General features: G+C 37.9%; 1 protein-coding gene across 4 annotated transcripts in view; it reads right to left on the reverse strand.

Moving 5' to 3' along the window:
* Nucleotides 1-20567, reverse strand: part of Dmxl2 (Dmx like 2) — a 144472-nt gene that overhangs the window by 89691 nt on the left and 34214 nt on the right. For all 4 annotated transcript variants that reach the window (XM_076925250.1, XM_076925249.1, XM_076925252.1 and 1 more), the window contains exons 7-9: nt 11766-11944; nt 9672-9855; nt 5933-6107 (exon numbers count right to left, since the gene is read on the reverse strand). In XM_076925250.1, the coding sequence (XP_076781365.1) occupies nt 5933-6107; nt 9672-9855; nt 11766-11944 (538 nt within the window). The remainder of the gene's footprint in view (nt 1-5932; nt 6108-9671; nt 9856-11765; nt 11945-20567) is intronic.

Below are 20567 nucleotides of genomic sequence, written 5' to 3' on the forward strand. Positions count from 1 at the left end.
GCCAATCACTTTGAAAAGATTAAGGAAAAAACTCCCACACATGTACACATGATCACACGCACATACATGCATACACACACATTTACCAATGAATATGAATGGCTAAATCTACATGACAGCTATGAAAGTGTAATTTTGCTGAATGTCTAAAACTTTCCTACAAGATGAGGGGGAAAAACAAGGAGAAAGGAAAGGACCAGGAAACTGGCTCAGTGATTACAGTGCTTACCAAGCCAGAAAGAGAACCAGAGTTCAGATGCCCAGAGTCTATGTAAATACTAGGTGGGTATCATGGCACATCTGAAATTCCAGCAATCATAAGGCTGAGACAGGATTCCAGAAGCCACCTAGTCACACCAGCTAGATTGGTGAGCTCTGGGTTCACTTGAGAAATCTTGTCTCAATAAATACAATGAAGAGTAATTAAGAAAGACTTCCAGGTTCAACTATGAACCTCTGTATGGACACACACATGCACACATACCCACACATACAACAGAAAGAAAAAAGACACATAATATACAAACACATATAGGTCAAAGATATAAATGAAAATATGATTGGATATTAACATATGATGAATTTACATAAACAGTATGACATTTGTCAGAAAATTCAGTTGGCTCAATGGTAAGAGCACTTGTTGCTCGTGTAGAAGCCTAGATTGATTCCTAGCACCCACATGATGGCTCACAACCATCTGTAACTCCAGGCCCAGGGAATCAAATGCCCTCTTCTGATCTCCTTGGACAATAAGCATGCCTGTAGTGAATACACATAAGTACAGGCAAAAATATTTCTACATATAAAATAATAAAAGAAATCAACTAATTGTCTTTTGGTTATATCACAGATTCAAAAGTTTTCCTGAAAAAAATAAGAGGAAAAAAATCAATAGTACAAAAGCATTTGTGTTTAACACAAATTTGGTCAATCTATAAATTGTATTTACAAGAGTATCTATAATGCATCAAGCCAAATGACTTAAAAATTATAGTTAGAATAGTATGTAGGTGGGTAAGGCATGTAGCACATGCCTTCTTTAATCCTAGCAGATCTCTGTGGTTTAGGCCAGCTTAATCTACTGAGTGACTTCCAGGACAGCCAGGGCTATATAATGGGATCCAGTTTCAAAAAGAGCATGAGATAATGCTGGAAGGCAAGGCCTAACAGCTATAAAAACATATGATCTCTACATGTATCCACAATAACACAATGTGCAATCCCAGCCCATCTGATTTTCAAGAATATACACAGATAAACGCCAAGCTTCTAAAGTAGATGGAATTTAGTACAGACTATCATTAATTGTATTTTTTAAAGTTATATCTTTATCATAGTCAACAGCTCAAGAAAAGCTTCTTTTGAAAGGTTAAAATTTGTGTAAAGAAATCTAAAACCACCAACATTTTAAAAAGTAAGTTAAAATAAGTTACAGGACATTCTTAGAATATGATAAAGGTTTAAGACCAAACCAAACATAGTGATATCCACTTATCTATGTGGCTACAACTCCAAAGGCTGATAATTATAGATTCAAGACCAACTTGGGGTATATCTTGCCTCAAAAACTCAAGGTGGGGGCAAAAAGATCAAAAGGATAATATAAGTAAAATAACAAACATTGTAGCATTATCAAAGAGAGAAATAGTGAGAACAACAAATACAGGCATAAAGGACAGTTTTAAACATTTATGCTGAATCTTGCCCCTTTCTGTGGACTCTCAACTCTCCCCTCCCATTCCTTTATGTCAAGCACCAATGCCTAAAAATACTTTCTACCTGAACCCCGCCCACACAGCAGCCATATCTGACATGAATTCAGGTAGGCGATTCTTATTCTCCTTCCTTGTTCTAACAAAACCCCTCCGTACCACCGCCAACCTGGCAACAAACCACCTGCTTAAATGTGCCCCTCCTCCCACCTCACCTCCAAACTCTTGGTTCAGACTCAGGGTCCCCTTAGCCCTTTTATTCCTGTCTCTCCAGTAATTCTTAGTGTAACCTACTTGTAGGATCTCCTCTTCCTACCACACCTCCAACCCTCTGTGATCTGGCATCTTGGTGTGGATCCACCTTAGCTGAAGCTCCTCTCGGTCTTCTCACCTAGCCCAATTCTATTCCTCTCTGCCACCCACCAACCTACAACCACTCTCTCCCTACCAGGCAACACAGGCAACACAGGCACCATACTTTTCTAAGATCCAGAGAGGTCAACAGACACCACAGCATGAAAGCCCAAGACAGGACCAGATATCAACACCTAGAACTACCTCAATCATCTTAACTCCAGATGCCTAGGCACCATCACAAAAATACAAACATTAACAGCCAAGACCATATCCCTCCTCCAGAACCCAGGAATCCTGAATTACAGAAGGTCCTGAGAAATGCAATGTAGCTGAAGAACAGAATATCAAAATACCAATTATGAATATGTTAGGGCATAATAAGGACCTTAAAGGGGATATGAGTGAATCCCTTAATGAAGTCTGTGAAAATACTAACAGTAAAATGAAATAATGAAAACAGTTTAAGACCTGAAATCACTAAAGAAAACCCACCTGAGAAATGAACATTTTGGTAAGTCCAACAAAAACCTGAGAGGTAGCCTTACCAACAGAGCAAAAGATTCATAGAGAGTCTCAGGCACTGAACATAATGTAGAAGAAATCCCAGACAAAGATATGTTAAGCTAACACAACCCAGGCACAGGCATCTAAGAAATCTGGGACACTGTGAAAAGAACAAATTTATAACACTAGGAATAGAGAACCCCAGCTCTAAGGTAAAGAAAGTATTTTAACAAAATAACTTAAGAAATTTTTCCTAACATAGGAGGCCCACAAAGCATAGAGAACACCAAGCAGATGGAAAATTCCCCACAATACAAAATAATCAACAATGAATGTAGGGAACAAAGAGTAAGAAAAGCTACAAGGGGGAAAAAGAACGAAGTAACACAGCAAGGAAGAGCCATCAGAATAACTCCCAATTTCTCAATGGAGACTCTAAAACTAGAAGGCTTCATCCCAGAAATGCAGGGATGGTTCAATAAATGTTATTAAACATAAACCCTCACATAAACACACTAGAAGACAAAAACCACATGATCACCTCACAAGATCCAGAAAAGGCCTTTGACAAAATACAACATCCCTCCTGGAGAGACTAGCAGTACAAGCAATGTACATAATAAAGGCAATGTACAGCAAGCCCACAGCCTAAGTTGATTTCCATGAAAATCTGGAAAAGACAAGAATGTCCACTCTCTCCATACCTATTCAAGATGGTACGTGACATCTCAGCTAGAGCAGTAAGACAACTGAAGGAGATCAAGGGGTAAAAATTGGAAAGGAAGAGTTCAAAGTAGAGCTGATAATCATTTCCAGATTAATAGATGATAATAATTTTATACATGAAATGAAAGACCTTAAAAACTCTACCAGGAAACTTCTCCAACTGATACACTTTAAACAAAGTAGCAGGAAACAAAATTAACACACAAAAATCAGTAGCCCTCCTATATACAAATGACAGACTGAGAAAGAAATCAGGGAAACTATACCTTTCACAATAACAGGATAACGCTAACCAAGCGAATCAAAGACCTGTTAAGAAAAACTTTAAGACACTGAAGAAGATATCAGAATCTTCTCCCAGATCTCCCTTGCTAAGGGATCAATAGGATTAACATAGTGAAAATGGCCAAATGCAATCTGTTGGGGGCCGACTTTTAGCAGAAAGCGGCTATCAGCTTTGCAGCCATCTTGAGCCATATACCCTGACATGAGACTTGGATTACAATAGCCTACAACAGCTGAGAACACTCCGATAATCTTGGTTTAGATACCTTGAGATTAAAGGTGCGTGAGATTAAAGGTGTGTCAGATTAAAGGTGTGTCAGATTAAAGGTGTGTAACTTAAGAGTATGACTTAGAAGTATAGAGATCAGAGTTAGAGACAAGACCTAAGGACATGATTAAAGGTGTAACTTAGAGGCGTGGGTTAGAAGTAAGACATATAAAAGGATAGACAAAGAAAGTAACAGATTACTTGAAATCAGACAGGAGACACTTAGAGGAAGAGAGACTGAAGAATAAACAGGATTGAATCACACCCTGTCTGGTCTCCATTCTTTGAGTCTGCCCTCACCCTCGCTCTTGCTGAGCCCCGACCGGCAGACCAGAGCGGCAGCTTGGGCTGGGATACAGTGGCCGCCCAAACGTGGGTCGGCCCGGGCCTCAACATTTTGCCTGGGTTGCGACATTTTTTGGCTGCCCCAACGTGGGGCTAGTGTGGACCCCAACATTATTTTGGCGCCCGAACAGGGACTCGAGCTTGGGCCTCAACACTATTTTGGCGCCCAACGTGGGGCTAGTGTGGACCCCAACAGCAATCTACAGATTCAATGCAATCCCTATCAAAATCCCAACACTTAGGTGAAAACACAAAGTGGACAGGAGCTCTAATCTCTAACCAAGAAGGTATCTCCAACTGACATCAATGGAAAAAGAAAAACTTAGTTTTCTCTAATGGAATCTCACGAGGTATATAAAACCACACTTAAGGGCAGGCCCCACACCCAGCAGTAGAAGGCAAACACAAAACAAACTGCATGGTATTTTGGAGGTGTTTGTTTGTTTGTTTGTTTGTGTCTCATGTTGCTCTGTTTGGGCATTTTTTTACCTTACCAGTCTTTTGCTAGTATATTATGGTATCTGATTTTGATTTTCAGTTTGTGTATGCGCATGTGTGTGCACAAATATACATATGCTTCTTGTATTGTTTTTTGGTTTTTATTTTTTTATTCCTTTTTTTATTATTTGCCTCTTTGTTTTCTAAAGAGAGAAAAAAGAAGGCATCAAGTTAAGTGAATGGGGAGGTGAAATAGATCTAGGAAATAAGAAAGGAAAACAATGATCAGAATATATTGCACAAAAATATTTTCACATAAATATTATTTATATTTACTAATAATGATATTAGTAGTAACTATGTATGTCTAAAAAAAAGATAAATTTAACTTAGTAATAAATTTTCTTCCAAAAATATAAAAAATGTAATTTTAACAAGTAATCAAAGGAAATAAAACTATTAGCAAAAAATTTTTCATTCTATTTTATACTATCATAGGAAATCCTGTGTGTATATTACAACAAGCTTCAATTTAGAACAGTCATATTTCAAGGTCACTGGATAGCACACATCTGTAACCACTGTTTTAAAGATCAGATTCTAGGAATTGTATTCAGCAAGTATCATCATTATATAAACAAGCATTTAAAAATGAAACCCTTTTCACCCTTATGCAACAGACCTCCAATTGATAAAATAGGACTGGATTTATATAAATACAGTTCTATCATCAATGCAGCAAGAAATTTACAGTGTTTCTATATATTTTTAGACCAAAAGAAAACATAATGCCCTTAAAGAGAAGCTCTCAAATATGCTTTGCCAACATAAAACCTGCTTCTGTTACTTCTTAGCCAGATAAGAAGACAAGCTAGAAGGAAATACCAAGGCTAAAAGAGAAATATCTTTCTAGCTAAGGATAGGCCAAGAAAGTCTGCATATATAGAAAATAAGCTATGCCAAGATATAAACTACTTAGATAACGATACAAAAACAGTTAAACTATGAAGAGAATATGCTAAATACCCAAGCTAATACCATTTGTGTGTCCAGGCTCAAGCACAGTTCTGATTTACTTGTAACCTTTGTTGTATTCTAGACAAAAATATTCAAATGTATTTATGGAAATTATACCCTTAAAATTACAGAGAGCCAACTGAAGAAGGATTACCTTGTATTATATTCTCACTCTAAGAAGTATTTTAAAGGGCAACATAAAATAAAAACCAGGTTATAAAAGTAACACTGTTCTTCATTTACTTGCTTACTTCAGCTCATTTATACTACATGGTACCTGTGGAAGGATTGATGCTTGCTGCGATATGAAAGTGGCACAGTGCATTGGCATGGTGAGAAATGTGTCTGTGAACCTCGTGGGTTGCGGTCTTGTCAGGCATCAGTTCAGCATGAGTTACAAGAACAGAAGATCTCCTTTGTCCTTTCCTTAAATTCTTCAAATGGTGTATTGTCTAAAATAGAAAAGTATGCCAACCAGAGAAGTCTTTTCATTACTCAGAATTTTAAGACTGGCCTCCTGCAGAACTGATGATTTTAAGATAAGCTTTTTTGATTACAGTAGAACAATTTTAAATATATGTTCCACAGTTCTTAAAAATATATATAGGTTAAGGCAAAAGGTAGTTGTTCAAAAATACTTACTTGTGGTATCTATAAACTGAATAAAATCTCCCAGTTAATATTAGGAGATTCAAATTTTGTGGCATGGGGAGGGTGGGGGGAGCGGTGCTTTAGGGGTATCCCATATTTACTACTCAAGACAACCAAAATAAAGTCCCTGATTCTTCTTTCCTGGGAGAAATGCCTCCTAAAACTCACTGAGAATTAGATTGACCTAAACAACAAAATTCATTATCTCCAATATAAAGAGAAAAACAAACTATAAAACGCAATAGAACCACTTAGAACAGGCAGAACTGCCCTCCTTGAAGCTGTGGCCTACGCTCACAAAGTACCTGCTGGGGACAGAGGCCAGAATATTACACTCTCAGACCAGTAGTCTGGCACTGCATTATCTATCTCCCAGGCCCCTGGCATGTAAGATTCACATTAAGATGCAACTATAAGGTCAAAACTCTTACAGCAGGCCTGCTCACATGCATGATTTAGGACACGGGGCCATGGCCATTCTTAGGATAACTTCTTCATATCACAACCCCCTTCTTAGTCTATAACTTACCTTACCCCCAAATACCATGCTTTATTAATCTCCCAGTCTTTTCCCTTCTTCTTATAGTCAATAAATAACAATAAGCTCCCCAATGCTTTTCTACTGAAATCCTGTATCTGACCCTCCTTTTTAGTTTTCCAAGCATCGTCCCTTTGTTTGCAGAAAGCAGTATCGTTTCGATGTATGTTCTCTGGTGTCTCCCCGCTATGAATCCTCTGCTTTCTTGGACTTCCTAGTCCAAACTGCCTGAAGTTTTTTTAATAGATACTTGACATTCAAGGAAAACATAATACTTTTAATTTTTCTTCTAGAAACAGAAAAATATAATTTAAAAGTACACACAATTAAATAAACCTAGAAGTGAGGGTTGCATAGGAAATGGCATCAGAAATCAGTGTGCTAGACAAGTTCTCCCACTGAAATATCTCCTAAGCCCTGACCTGCAGCATTGAAACCCAGCTGTACCCTACAGAGTACACCTGCAAGTAGGCTTTTCTTTTTAAAAAAAAAAAAAATTTAAACATTACTAATAACAAGTCAGCAAAAGCTTATCAGATCACTGACATACATGTTTTGCTAAAAAGATGTGTATCAGATGTCAGAGAGGACAAAGACTTAGTCACCAGATATTTATGCATAACTTGAAAATAAAACATACACAAATATATAAAAATAATAAGCATCTAGTTAGTATTTCAGTACTTTGTCCCATTAAATTTCTCTATAAAAACAAAAACATCACTTGAACTATTCTGACTTACTTTTAATTCACTGAGGTTTTGGCTATTTTAGAAATGTATGACTAGTACTCAGTCATGGAGAGTGAGCAAAGCCACTGGAGCCGCCTTGCTTCATGTAAGACTCATACTTGAGCACCAGTCTTAAAATATAAAACTCAAAAGATTTCTGCTTGATAAAACAAAGCCATTTTAACCATGCAGTCATTAAATTATTTAAGTACATTAACATACAAGTGTAACTAGTAATGAGTGATGTTTATAATATATAGACATTTCATACAATATGTTAATTATATAAAGAAAAATTATATATATGTATACACATACACACACACACATATATAAAAAAAAAAATCCATCATCTTTTCTGTCACCCTCGTCTAACATGGTTTTAGAATATGGCTGTCTTGGGCTAGAGAGATGACTCAAAAGTTAAGAGATCGGTTATTCTTCCAGAGGATCCAGGTTCGAATTCCAATACCTACATGGTGGCCCACAACCATATAACTCCAAAAGATCTGAGGTCCTCCTCTTCTCACATCTATGAGTACCAGATATACATGTACTGCACTTATATACATGCAGGCAAAACACTGATACACATAAAAATAAGTAAAAAAGTATATTTAGAATAAGGGTGTCTTCCTTGTATGATAACAGTTACATGCATATTTACTATATAAAATATCTAGTAACTTCAAATACTATGTACGTTTCATTTTATTCCTTATCATTTTATACAATGTTAGAAATGAATTTTATCGCCCAGCGGTGGTGGCACACGCCTTTAATCCCAGCATTTGGGGGGCAGAGGCAGGCGGATTTCTGAGTTCCAGGCCAGCCTGGTCTACAGAGTGAGTTCCAGGACAGGACAGCCAGGGCTACACAGAGAAACCCTGTCTCAAAAAACCAAAAAAAAAGAAAGAAAGAAGGAAGGAAGGAAGGAAGGAAGGAAGGAAGGAAGGAAGGAAGGAAACAAAGAAATGAATTTTATCCTATTTTGTTTTGATTTGTATTCTATTCTATTTTTTCTATCCTGAGACAGAGTCTCATGTAGCCCAGGCTGGCTTCCAACTTGCTATGTAGGTAAGGCTGATTTGAACTCCTTGATCTTGCTTCTATCTCCCAAGTGCTGGAATTATAGGTATGTATACCATACTACAATGGAAATACATATATATTTAATTCGTTTATGTATATGAGTGTTTTGCTCATACATATGTCTGCATACCACGTGAGTGCCTTGTACAGAGGTCAGAAGAGAGATCCCCTCTACTGGAGTTATGTGTGTGTGTGAGTCACTATGTGGATCCTGGGAATCTAACTTGGGTCTTCTGCAAGAACAAATGCTCTTGATGGCTGAACCATATATCCAGCCTGCTCATACATATTTTTAAAGTGGAAAAATTATTTCACTTTCAAAGTATTCAGCAAGAGTCACTGCACAGTAATGATGTGAGTTCACTTGTGCCTAACACAGCTATTTTGAGACAGAGCTTCTTGCAGCCCAGGCCAACCTTGAACTCCCTATGTAGCTAAGGATGATGACCTTGAATTTCTCCTGAGTGCTGCAATTCCAGATGTGCAGCACTTGCCCAATGTCTAGCACATCTTTTGTTAACTGCTTTCTGCTCCTGTTGGGCTGCTGCTCTTTTGTTTTGAGACAGCCTTATATTAAGGCCCAGACTGGCCTTAAATCCCAGTCCTCCTGCCTCAGCTTCTCAGGTGGAGAATCACTGGCAGGGAACACCAAATCCAGGTCTACCACCCAGAGCTTCTCTCCTTACATCTTAGTAACCATCTTTAGTCTTAAGCAACAAAAAAAATAAAAAATAAAAACAAAACATTTAAAAGTAAGTTCAAGGACTTTTACATATTTGACAAATGCTAAGTACTCTTACAGATTTGATATTTGACCTGCAAAATGAAAACATTAAATTTATGTTACTTATCTAGACTATATGACTAAAACCATCACTGTCTTTAGCTTTATAACAGCACACTGAATAATCTCATAAGTATAATTTAAGTATTCACTATTAACCTTATCACATATTCATGTGCACCATACCCAGCAAAATCCATTACCACTTTACATATAATACCTCAAGAGCATGCTGGATTCTGTCTTTGTGTTTTCCAGTAGGAGAAAGGTTGCTGGCAACACTGGAGGTAGTGGTCTCACAAATCTGCTCACCCAAAAGGCAGTCTTCAGGTAACAATGTTTCTGCCCAGAGCCGACACACACCATCATGACATGAAGTCAGTAAGACATTACAGACAGAGCCCCTAGCAGCAAAGAGAAACACATAATGCTATAAGTATCAGTGCCATCCATGAATTAAATGCTACTAGCATTGACTCTTCCTGTACTAAGATGACATTAATATAAAACACTGTGTGAAAAAGTAATTCACTAAGACCTTAAAATTGCTCCCTGGGATACCATAAGAACTGGGAAATAGTTTTGACAACAGCCATAGGAATTAGCACTTGGCTGTACATGTGCTATTTAAAACGAGGCTCTAAGAAACATCAGTATCTTCTAAACAAACTGAGAGCAGAAGGAAGCTTAACTGTTTTAAGTTAAAGGATGGTCATAATAAAAAAAATCATTAAATAATTGTTTAGTTTATGGCAGTAGTTCTATCATTTCTGACAACTTGATAATCCAAACAGGTGTAAATAGGCAATCAAAGAATCACAATATAACCATAAGAATATCATTACAAACTATAAATCAATGTCATTAAGTTAAAGATAGTAAAAAAAAAATTGTGTAATATATCAAACAGCTGAATACATTAACTACTTATAAAATATCAAAGAAATCTGTGTGTGTGTTTTGTGTGTGTGTGTGTGTGTGTGTGTGTGTGTGTGTGTGTGTGTGTTGTATCTATTGGGAGCTGATGGGTTAGTGGGTCAGACCCAGAGCATTGTGCACACAGGCACGTGTTCTACCAACTAAGCTAAAGCTCCAAAAATTACTGTTTCCTTTTTTAAATTGCTTATGAGTCTGGAAAGATGACTCAGTGGGTAAAGAGTACTTGCTGCTCTTGTAGAAGACCAAGGTTCAATCCCAGCACCCACATGGCAGCTCACAACCATCCCTAACTTCAGTTCCAGGAGATTCAATGCCCTCTGCTGGCCTCTATGAACCCTAGGCAAAGATGTGGTACACAAATGTATATTCAGGCAAACACAATACATATAAAACAGAAAGAAATAAGTCTTGAGACTAAAAAAGGTGGTTTAGTGGCTAAGGGAACTTGGTGCTCTTCCACAAGATCAGGGCTCGGTCCCTCCATTGGTGGCTCACAACTCTATATCTGATGCCCTCTTCTGACCTCTGTGGGCACTGCAAGCATACAATGCACAGGCGTGCATAACACTCATACATATAAAATAAAAAATACAAGTTTTTTTTTTAAATTGCTCACATGAAATTTAGCTTTGCCAAAAGTTTTAAACGTAATTTTCAAATGATTACAAGAAACAAAATAACCTTTTAAAACAGAAATATAAGCTATTAATTATTTTGTAACTACAATATACAGAGGACACTGAATAAAACAAAGATTCAAAAGGAAGTGCACCCTTAGCAAGGTGAGGACTTCAGTCCCTGAATTTAGAATTCAGGATTCACTGTCTCATTTTGAATGGATCAAATAAATCTTTCATTTGGACTCCAAAGACAGATAAATTCACTGTTATCTCCATATCATGTGCCATTTCTGTCATATATAAACTGTAAATTATATTCTTACCACCATGTACATTAGTAATAGTTGATTACTCTCCCTCAACGTGTACATCCTATTTACAAGCAAAAATATCATTTTTAGAATCTTCTACTACTAATGTTACTATTCACAATACTGGCTAATGTGGTCTGGACAGTATGTGCTGTGGCCTGTACTAAATATATACACTTCATGCACACAAGCACATCTGTGTCACCACTCTCTGAAATGGTACTATTACTACCCTCATTCAGCAAAGAGAAAAACTGAGACAGAGAGCTTTAAAAATCTATTCACACGCTCACAGAGCTAATGACAGATGTAGAAGCTGAATTCAGATGGCTTGACTCCGGTTTATTCTGTTAGTCACAACCTATCAGTACAGTAAAGATTCCATTTTCATTATTTTATAAACATTTAAGAAAAAATAAACATTGTACGAAACATGCATCCAACCTGGGCATATACTTGCTAGTTTTCCGCCATGAGAAACCTGTCACGGCTCGAGGGTGTGCCAAGTAAACAAAGGAGAACTGAGTGCAAGCCCGTCTCCTTTTCACTTCATGAGGATCTTGAGGTATGATTGAAGACTTCCAGCCAGTCATAGGGTACCACACTTTCAGAAGACAATCATCCTGCAAAAGATACAGGTCCATATAAAATTATTTTGTTATTCAAAATGTGGTAGTGTAAGCTGTAAAACAAGATATATCATTAAAATACAGTATGTAACTGACATACTACAAAAACCAAGCCTAAAATGACATTTTATTACTTTAAAGAAATAAATGAGCAATTATTCATTATCAACCTTCTCTGTACAATGACATTTTTCAAACAGAGACTAATGTAACATAAAGTCCTGCAGATGAGTGGCGAGCAGATACTAGTCCCTTGGATATAACAAAGGGGAAAAAACAATGTGTTATCTATCAATCACTGTTCTCCTGTTTTAAGGTATCTGCAAGGGTGAAACCATCTTAAATATAGACTATTTCCTGCTCTAAGTTAAGAACCAGAAAAACTTTTTCTATAGGGCCAAATTGATGACAATAACCAAGCCGGCCATCATAGGTCTGTGGCACAGATTATTGTTTGTGGGTTTTTTTTCTCTTTCCCCTTTAGGAATGTTAAAAAAAAAAAAAAAAAAAAAAAAAAAAAAAAAAAAAAAAAAAAAAAAAAAAAACCAGCCAGGCGGTGGTGGTGCACGCCTTTAATCCCAGCACTTGGGAGGCAGAGGCAGAGGCAGGCGGAGTTCGAGGCCAGCCTGGTCTACAGAGTGAGTACCAGGACAGCCAGGACTACACAGAGAAACCCTGTCTCGAAAAAAACAAAATGTAAAAAAACAAACAATGAGGTTGGAGAGACTGCTTGGTGGTTAAGAATACTATCTGTTCTTCAAGAGGACTGACTCAGCTGTAATTCCCTGGACATGGTGGCTCAGAACTACCTGTAACTCTAGTTCTGGATATTTGGTGGTACCCTCTTTACCCTACTTGAGTACTGAATGCATATGGCACACATATATATATGCATGCAGGCATATTTACATACATGTAAAATAAAAATTTTTTAAATTTTAAAGGTTAAAGACAAGAGCTGGAGAGTTGGCTCAGTTCAGAGCACTTGCTGCTCTTAAAGAAGGCCTGGCTTCAATTCCAGCACCCACATGGTGGTTCACAACCATCTGTTAACTCCAGATTCAAGGAATCCAACACCTTCTTCTGACCTCTATGGGTATCAGGCATGCAGATGGTACACACACATACATTCAAGGCAAATACTCATATACAATAAAATAAATCTAAAAAAAAAATTAAACAACAATGTAACAACATAAAACTATTGTTAATTTATTAATTAAGAAAATTGTAAAAACCATTTGTTAGTACTTGGTTAATAATAAGCTTCCTATAAGTGATTTGCAAAGATTCAGCTAAACTATTAAACCACTTCTATTTCTAAAGTATGACAACAGCACTGATTTTACCATGTGAACTGTGTGTGTTGACATCCATGTTAAGTATGCAGCTGCATGCATCTATGCACACACAAGTGGAAGCAGAAGAGGACCCAGAGGACTTCAGGTGTTTTCCTCTATCATTCTGTGCTTTACTGCCTTGAAGCAGCGTCTCTCATTAAATGAGATGCTCATCATTTTGGCTCGTATGACTAGCCAAAAAGCTTTTGCAACCCACCTATCTCCTCCCTCAGAATGCTAGAATCACAGGCTTATGCAGCCAGGTCCATCTTTCTATGTGAGTTCAGGTTAAATAAGAGGCCCTGTCTTAAAATATAATAAACAAACAAGTAAACACAGTGGAGAGTGAAATATACCAGATGTAGACCTCGTTCTTGCACACACACATACCACCACCAAAAACAACAAAACAGAAGGAAGATTCTCACTACTATAAAAAGGCAGCTAATATTCTGAGATGACAGCAATGCTCTCTTAATGCTGATTCTCTCAGTGGTCTTTAAATTTGTCAAAATCCATTGAAAGATGCTAAATTATCTCAGTAAGTTAATTTAAAAAGAAAAAAATGACAAGATTTGTGTATTCATTTTTTTCCAACCTAAAGAAAACACTCTGCAGTCCGGGTCCTTTATTTCTCTTTTGCACACTAGGCCATGAATTCAGATGGAATGACCTCCAGCGGCTCCGGCTCTTCTCCATTAGTCCTCACAAAGTGTGCTCCTCTGGGTGGCATAGGCTGGAGCTTCAGCTGAACCCAGGTGCCTTCTCTTTGGCTTCCTTTTTCTTCTGATCGCTCTCCTTCCCCTGCTTGGGAAGCTGTCTCTGCTCTTCCAGTACTCGATGTGCTCGGTCCACACACTGATCCTCTTGGCCAGAATCTCGCCCTTAACTTGCTTGTTTACAGTGATGCCCACGGCATGCTGGGTGACACTGTAGACTCTTCCGGTTTTGCCGTGGTAACACTTGTGGGGCATTCCTTTTTGAACAGTACCCATTCCCTTGATGTCTACAATATCCCCCTTGTAGATTCACATGTATGTGGCCAAAGGAACAACTCCATGTTTCCTAAAAGGCCTAGAGAACATATACCGAGTGCCTCTCCTCTTTCCCTTTGTGTTCATCATTTTGGAGAGTTAACTGGAAGATGGCAGAAAGGAAGAGGGCCTTGTGTATTCATTTTTAACAATACACTTAATGTTAATTAAGAGTTGTCTGAGGCTAGAAGTGTAGCTCCGTGATACAGAATTTGTCTAATTTGCATGAGGCCTTGGATTCCATCCCAATTAATAATAATAATAATGTTATTTAAATATAAATATTACAATTATTTAATAATAGATTTTTCGAGTTTTGTGGCTAAGTTAAATTGTAGTACATTTATTCACATGGTGAAAAATTGCAGTACCCTTAAAAAGACTTTAGAGCCAGGCATGGAAACACACACACACACACACACACACACACACACACACACACACACAGAAACCTCTCAGCACTGAACTGGGAAGGCTGAGCCAGGATGAACTGGAGACTACCTTGGGCTACATACTGAGAGACTATTTAAAAAAAAAAAAAAAAGATTTAATCAAGTACCATGTGATTAAAAATGGCTCATTAATAAGTAAAATTTTATTTAAGCTCATATAAAAATTCCAAATATTCTTAAGCCCAAGAAACATTTAATTCCACATTTATAAGAAATAAATCTTATCAGCAAAAGTATCCAATAATATTCAAAATCCCAAAAGTAATTGTATTCTCATAACAACTGAACTCAGAGGAGTGGGAAGCACTCTCTGGAGAGCCACACAGCTCCATCTGCTTCATCAGATCCCAGACCCCGCCTTCTCAACAGAACAGATGGGGGTATGGGAACAAAAACTGCCCAGCATTCCAAAGTCAATTTCTGTTCTCTTCTCAAGAGAATCTAAATTAATATTTTATCTTTCCAAAACCTGAGGGAGGAAATAATCTTCTTAAATCCAACATACTTGCTAACTAACCCTCAAAGGATCCTTACCAATAAAATATTCTTATCATTCCATAAGAATTATTAAACAGCTCTTTAGAGAACTGAATACAAGCTTAGGGAAATGTAATTAAACAAGTAAAAATTCTCAGTAATCTTCTAAGGCTGTGTGTGATAAAAATTCAAAGACAACGCTTCTTGGTTCCTGAATATCTAACCAAGGTGGAGGGCCTTGAGGAGCTTCAAATCTAGTCACCCACTGAAGGGAAATATGCTTTAACTCTTGTGACTAAATCCTACACAAGTTCAAAAGCATCTTTCAAATTAATGATGAGACTTCAAATAAAGGTTCATATAATGAACCATGTTATCATACAGAAGTCCTTAGCCAAGTTCACAGTGCCAAGTGGGTAAGCCTAAAGGCACAGCCCTGCCAACCCAGCTGCGGGGCAAGACGAGGCTGGAGAATCACAAGTACAAAACCAGCTTTGGCAACTAAGACCTTGTCTCAATTTATTTAACTTTTTATTACACCTTACTGTTTATTTGTGTGTGTTTCTGTGTCTGTGAGTAGACACACACATGCCATGGTGTGCAAGTTGCGGGCAATTTGCAGTAGTCAGCTCTCTCCTTCAACCACATAGACCCCTAGAATCAAATTCAGGTTGTAAGACTTGCTGACAAATGCCTTTACCTGCTGAGCCATCTCTCTGGCCCCCAAAATATATTTTAAATGGGGAAGGGAGTGAGACTATAGCTTGGTGGTAGATTTACCTTGCTTGTACAAAATCCTAAATTCAACGCCCCATATCACAAATAAAATAAAATGCCAATGGCTCTGTCAAAAGACCATACATCCAAAGCTGGCCTGGTGGCACATACCTGTAATCCTGGGTTAGGGGAGGTGGAAGAACCAGGAATCGGTTACATATGCATATGAGGCCTGTCTGAGCTACGTCAAAAAATAAAAGGCAAGATCATGCACATCTTTAATCTCAGCATACAAGACATAGAAGCAAACAAATCTTTGTGAGACCCAGCTGTCTACATAATTGGCTTTAAAAAAAAAAATCCATCCTATGGGACTCAGAGACCTACACACACTCAGACTCTTGCCACTGAGTGACAGCCCAGCTCAAATGAACCTTTCTTGATTCAACTGTTATATAATTTTAGTATTTCAGAAGTGATCGTTATACTACATTTATCTCCATATACAGACTTATTAAGAAGCCAGCCTTCTGCCATGGATGGAGTCACACACCTTTAACTTCAGCCAAGGCGGCCAAGGCAAGTAGATCTCCGTGTTGATCCATAGGACTCACATGATAGAATGATCAGTCCTTTGACCTCCATATGCTAGCACACACATGAGCTCCCCAACCCCCAAAATACAAACAAAAAATAAATAAACTGATTTAAGAAAAGCTCATAAATTATACTAGTTTTCAAATTATTTTTTCTATGATCTTGAAAATAATTTTCCTTCATTATTAACTCATTCTTTTCAGGCACTGTTTTTTAAAAAGCTCTCTATGAATCTCTGCATTCAATATAGAAACTACCTTTTTATTATTCCTGACTGAACAATCTTATCAAAATTTTCAGTGTTTTGTTTCTCATATCTAATTTCAGTATTTTTTCCTTCCAAAGTATTTGTTGTAGCTGTCTTCATGTGCTCTAGCTGTGACTGCTCCTGTTTTCCCTGACTCCCTATTGACACTTAAGTAAACTGTTTAGGTATTTTATTTGAGAGTGGAGAGAAAGGAAGCCCATCCAGCAAAGGGCTTCAGCAGCCTCGGGGTCTGGAGAAAGCCTCAACCAAAACCCAGCAAAAAGCCAGCCCTCCAGCCAGACTGCTGCAAAAAAATCAACTCTGCCCACTGGAGTAAGTCTGCAAGCTGATTCTCTAGCTATGTCTCCAGGTGAGAATCAGGCAACCTTCATTAGAGTGTTTCACACCTCTCATCAGAGCACCTAGCCAAGCCAAGACTCCTAATCCAAAGAGCCGAGATAATAATGTGTCGTGGAAGCTGCTGCATTTGTAGTCATTTGCTACACAGTAAAAAGAGAGCCAATATAGATGCCTAATGATAAGTATTATGGATAAAATTAAGGCAGACAAAGAGTACAGAGAATATGTTGGAAGATGAGGTACAATTTATAAAGGGGTGCCTAGAGAAACCTTGCTATCAAAGTGACTTTCAGAAGTAAACAAGGAAAGCCATACAGATAGATGACTGGGAAGACAAGGCTGGAGGCTACAAGTGTAGCAACTCTGTGTGTTCAAGTACCAAACCTGTTTGGGAACACTGAGGTCTAACTGGCTAGAGTCAAGTCTACAAAGGGATGAAATAAGAGGAAATATGACTGAAGGAATGATCCCTGGACCGACACAGTACAGTGGGGGTAGGGGGAGCCTTAAAGTTTCTGGCTTTCCAAAAGGAAAAGGAAAAACCTCATGACAGGTTCAGAGGAGTGTTGACACAAGGTCTTACTTTGTAGCTCAGGCTAACCTGACACTCATAACCATCTTCTAACTTTAGACTTCTCAGTGCTGGAACTAAAAGTGTGTGCCACATCTGATCTTTTGGCTTGAATTTTTTTCCATAATATTTTAATACTTCTCCACTTTTAAATACTGGTTTTAATTTTGTGATTGTAACATGGAAGATCCATCTTTTATATTATTAAAAAAATCATCAGAATCATAAAGCTATTATAGTTACACTCTACACACTCCCAAGGTACTTTAAATGATTATGCTTTGAGTCTGTAGATGAACAACAACAACAATCCAAATACATCATCGTCTGTACAGCCTGGACTAAATACTGGTCAAGTGTCTGATCGGACAAACAACTGATAAGCTTAAAGATAACCAGCACAATTTCACAAGTGAACCAGCTCAGGCCAGCTAAAATTCTGTAGCAACTGACACTGATACTGTATAGGTGTATAAAGTAGTCATGAAAAGGAACAGATGAGAACTACGTTTCCTTTATCTTACTTTGCCTCCACACGCCTCGCTTAGGTTCCTCCCTCTTTCCTTTGCTGTTCCTCCTGTAGCAAGACCAAATCAAGTTTGCCCACCTCAAACATGGAGTCCTCAATCCCGAGAGGAACACTGTACTCTCTCATCATGTTCACTCACATGCAGGGATAAAACCCCACATCACCAGTAGTTTTCAGGTGTCTAACATCACAGAATAATCCAGTAGAATTGAGTAAGGGGGCTTGTTTAGGGGTGTGTGTGGGATGGAGGCTTGGGCTGAGATAAATAACCAGGTATGAAGAAACATAATAAATATTCAATATGTAGAAATTAGCCAAATGAAAGTAATTCTTGAAGGTCTGAATATTATGTAAATCAGGCATTTTGTAGATGCTTTGCTGACTTGTTCCTCTCCTTAGAAACACAAAAATCAGACCCTTTTGTAAAGCCGAGAGTCATATCATGTAAAACATGACCTGTATATATTCCATACATCGAAATGGAGTCTAAAGATGAATGCAAGGTGTGATGATTTAATGATGGGATTAGTCTGATCACTTATATACACAATCCTGGAAGTGAATTACTTCATATCATCACATAGGATATTTATTACTCTGTACAGAGAGAAAAATACATATAAAAAATAGAACTTACATTACACGCACGCAGTTTCATGTCCCATAAATCTTTTATATTTTTAATTTATCTTTCTCTAAATGATGTGCATGGAATATGCCTTATTACAGAAAGGCTTGAATTTTTAAGAAGAACACTTTGAAAAGACAGGAACACAGTAAAATCTGGAAGAACTGTTGTCATAAATTTTAAAGACAGTAAGTTATTCATAATGGTGGCTTGTATCTGAATATATCATGGAGGCAATCAAGAAGAACACAGGGTTTATCTGAATGGGCTCATTGTAGCTTAAAAAAACTAGTGAGGAGCTGGGCAGTGGTGGCGCATGCCTTTAGTCCCAGCGCTGGGGAGGCAGAGGCAGGTGGATTTCTGAGTTCGAGGCCAGCCTGGTCTACAGAGTAAGTTCCAGGACAGCCAGGACTACACAGAGAAACCCTGTCCCCCAAAACCAAAAAAATAAATAAATAAATAAATAAATAAATAAATAAATAAATAAATAAAAATAAAAAAACTTTAGTGAGGAGATTATGAATATACCCTCAAGGAGACCCACAAGGATAATAATAGAGGTACAGATCAAGGGGTAAAGGGAGAGAGGCAGGCAACGGACAAAATCTTGTCATCAGCATTTAAAAAATGGCATTTAAAAACTAAGAGAACAGTTATATTTAGAGAAAGGTCCAAAAACTGAACCTGGGTACTACAATACTGAAAGCACAGACAGCTGGTGTGGCACACACCCATAATACCAGGACTCCATGAGCAGAAACTAAAGGATTAGAAGACCATCCCCAGCTACACAGTGAGCTAGAAGCCAACCTGAGATCCATGGGACTGTACCTACCACTGCTGTCACCACCACCAAAACAAAACAACTCTGCCCAAAGTTGCATAAATAAAATAATGCAGAAAACACCTAAAGGACAGTCAGAATTACAAATAGGAAGAGGACAGACATTCTAGAGCAGTGAAAATACTCTACACAACACTATGATGTCAGGTCCAGGCACGTATAAATTTACGCAGGCCCAAGGGATGGGCACAAGAGTGAGTCTTAAGATAAAACACTAACTCTGGGTAAAAATAGTGCAAGCGCATCAACTAAAATAAATGTGGGCAATACAGGAAGATGTGCATGTGTAGAGGGATAAGCAGTTCCGAGATTTCTCTGTACCTTCCTCAGTTTCCCTGTGAATCCAAACACACTCCTTTAAAAAAAAAAAAGGTTTTAAAAAGAAAGAAGTAACTAATGTGTTGACTCATGATTATAGGTTAAGTAAGAATTAACCACAGGCTTCAGTAACAGGAAGTCTCTGATGACTACTAGAAGAGTGCTGGTAAGTGGTCTCAACTGAAAATGAGGAAAAACCCATGTATGACAGAAGGAAGAAAACACCCTTTCTAGGTCCTGCAAGGAGGCAGGCAGACATGGCAGAAACTAAGGGGTGTTTCTGTCATTCCTGCTTGTTCATATAGACTCTCAGCCACTCTCCTGACAATACAATAAAAGTCTGTATTTAGAATAAGCGTTCTCCCAGCTCAGCCACCCCACTGTTAGGATTACTACTAGCAGGCACCACCATACCTAGCAAATGAGAAGAGACTTGTTTTAAAAGCTTATCAATTAAGACAGTGGCACAAGTACAAGGAATGAACACACTGAACAGAGCCCAG

The sequence above is a fragment of the Arvicanthis niloticus genome, chromosome 26 (assembly GCF_011762505.2).
Source record: "Arvicanthis niloticus isolate mArvNil1 chromosome 26, mArvNil1.pat.X, whole genome shotgun sequence".
Lineage (NCBI taxonomy): Eukaryota > Metazoa > Chordata > Mammalia > Rodentia > Muridae > Arvicanthis > Arvicanthis niloticus.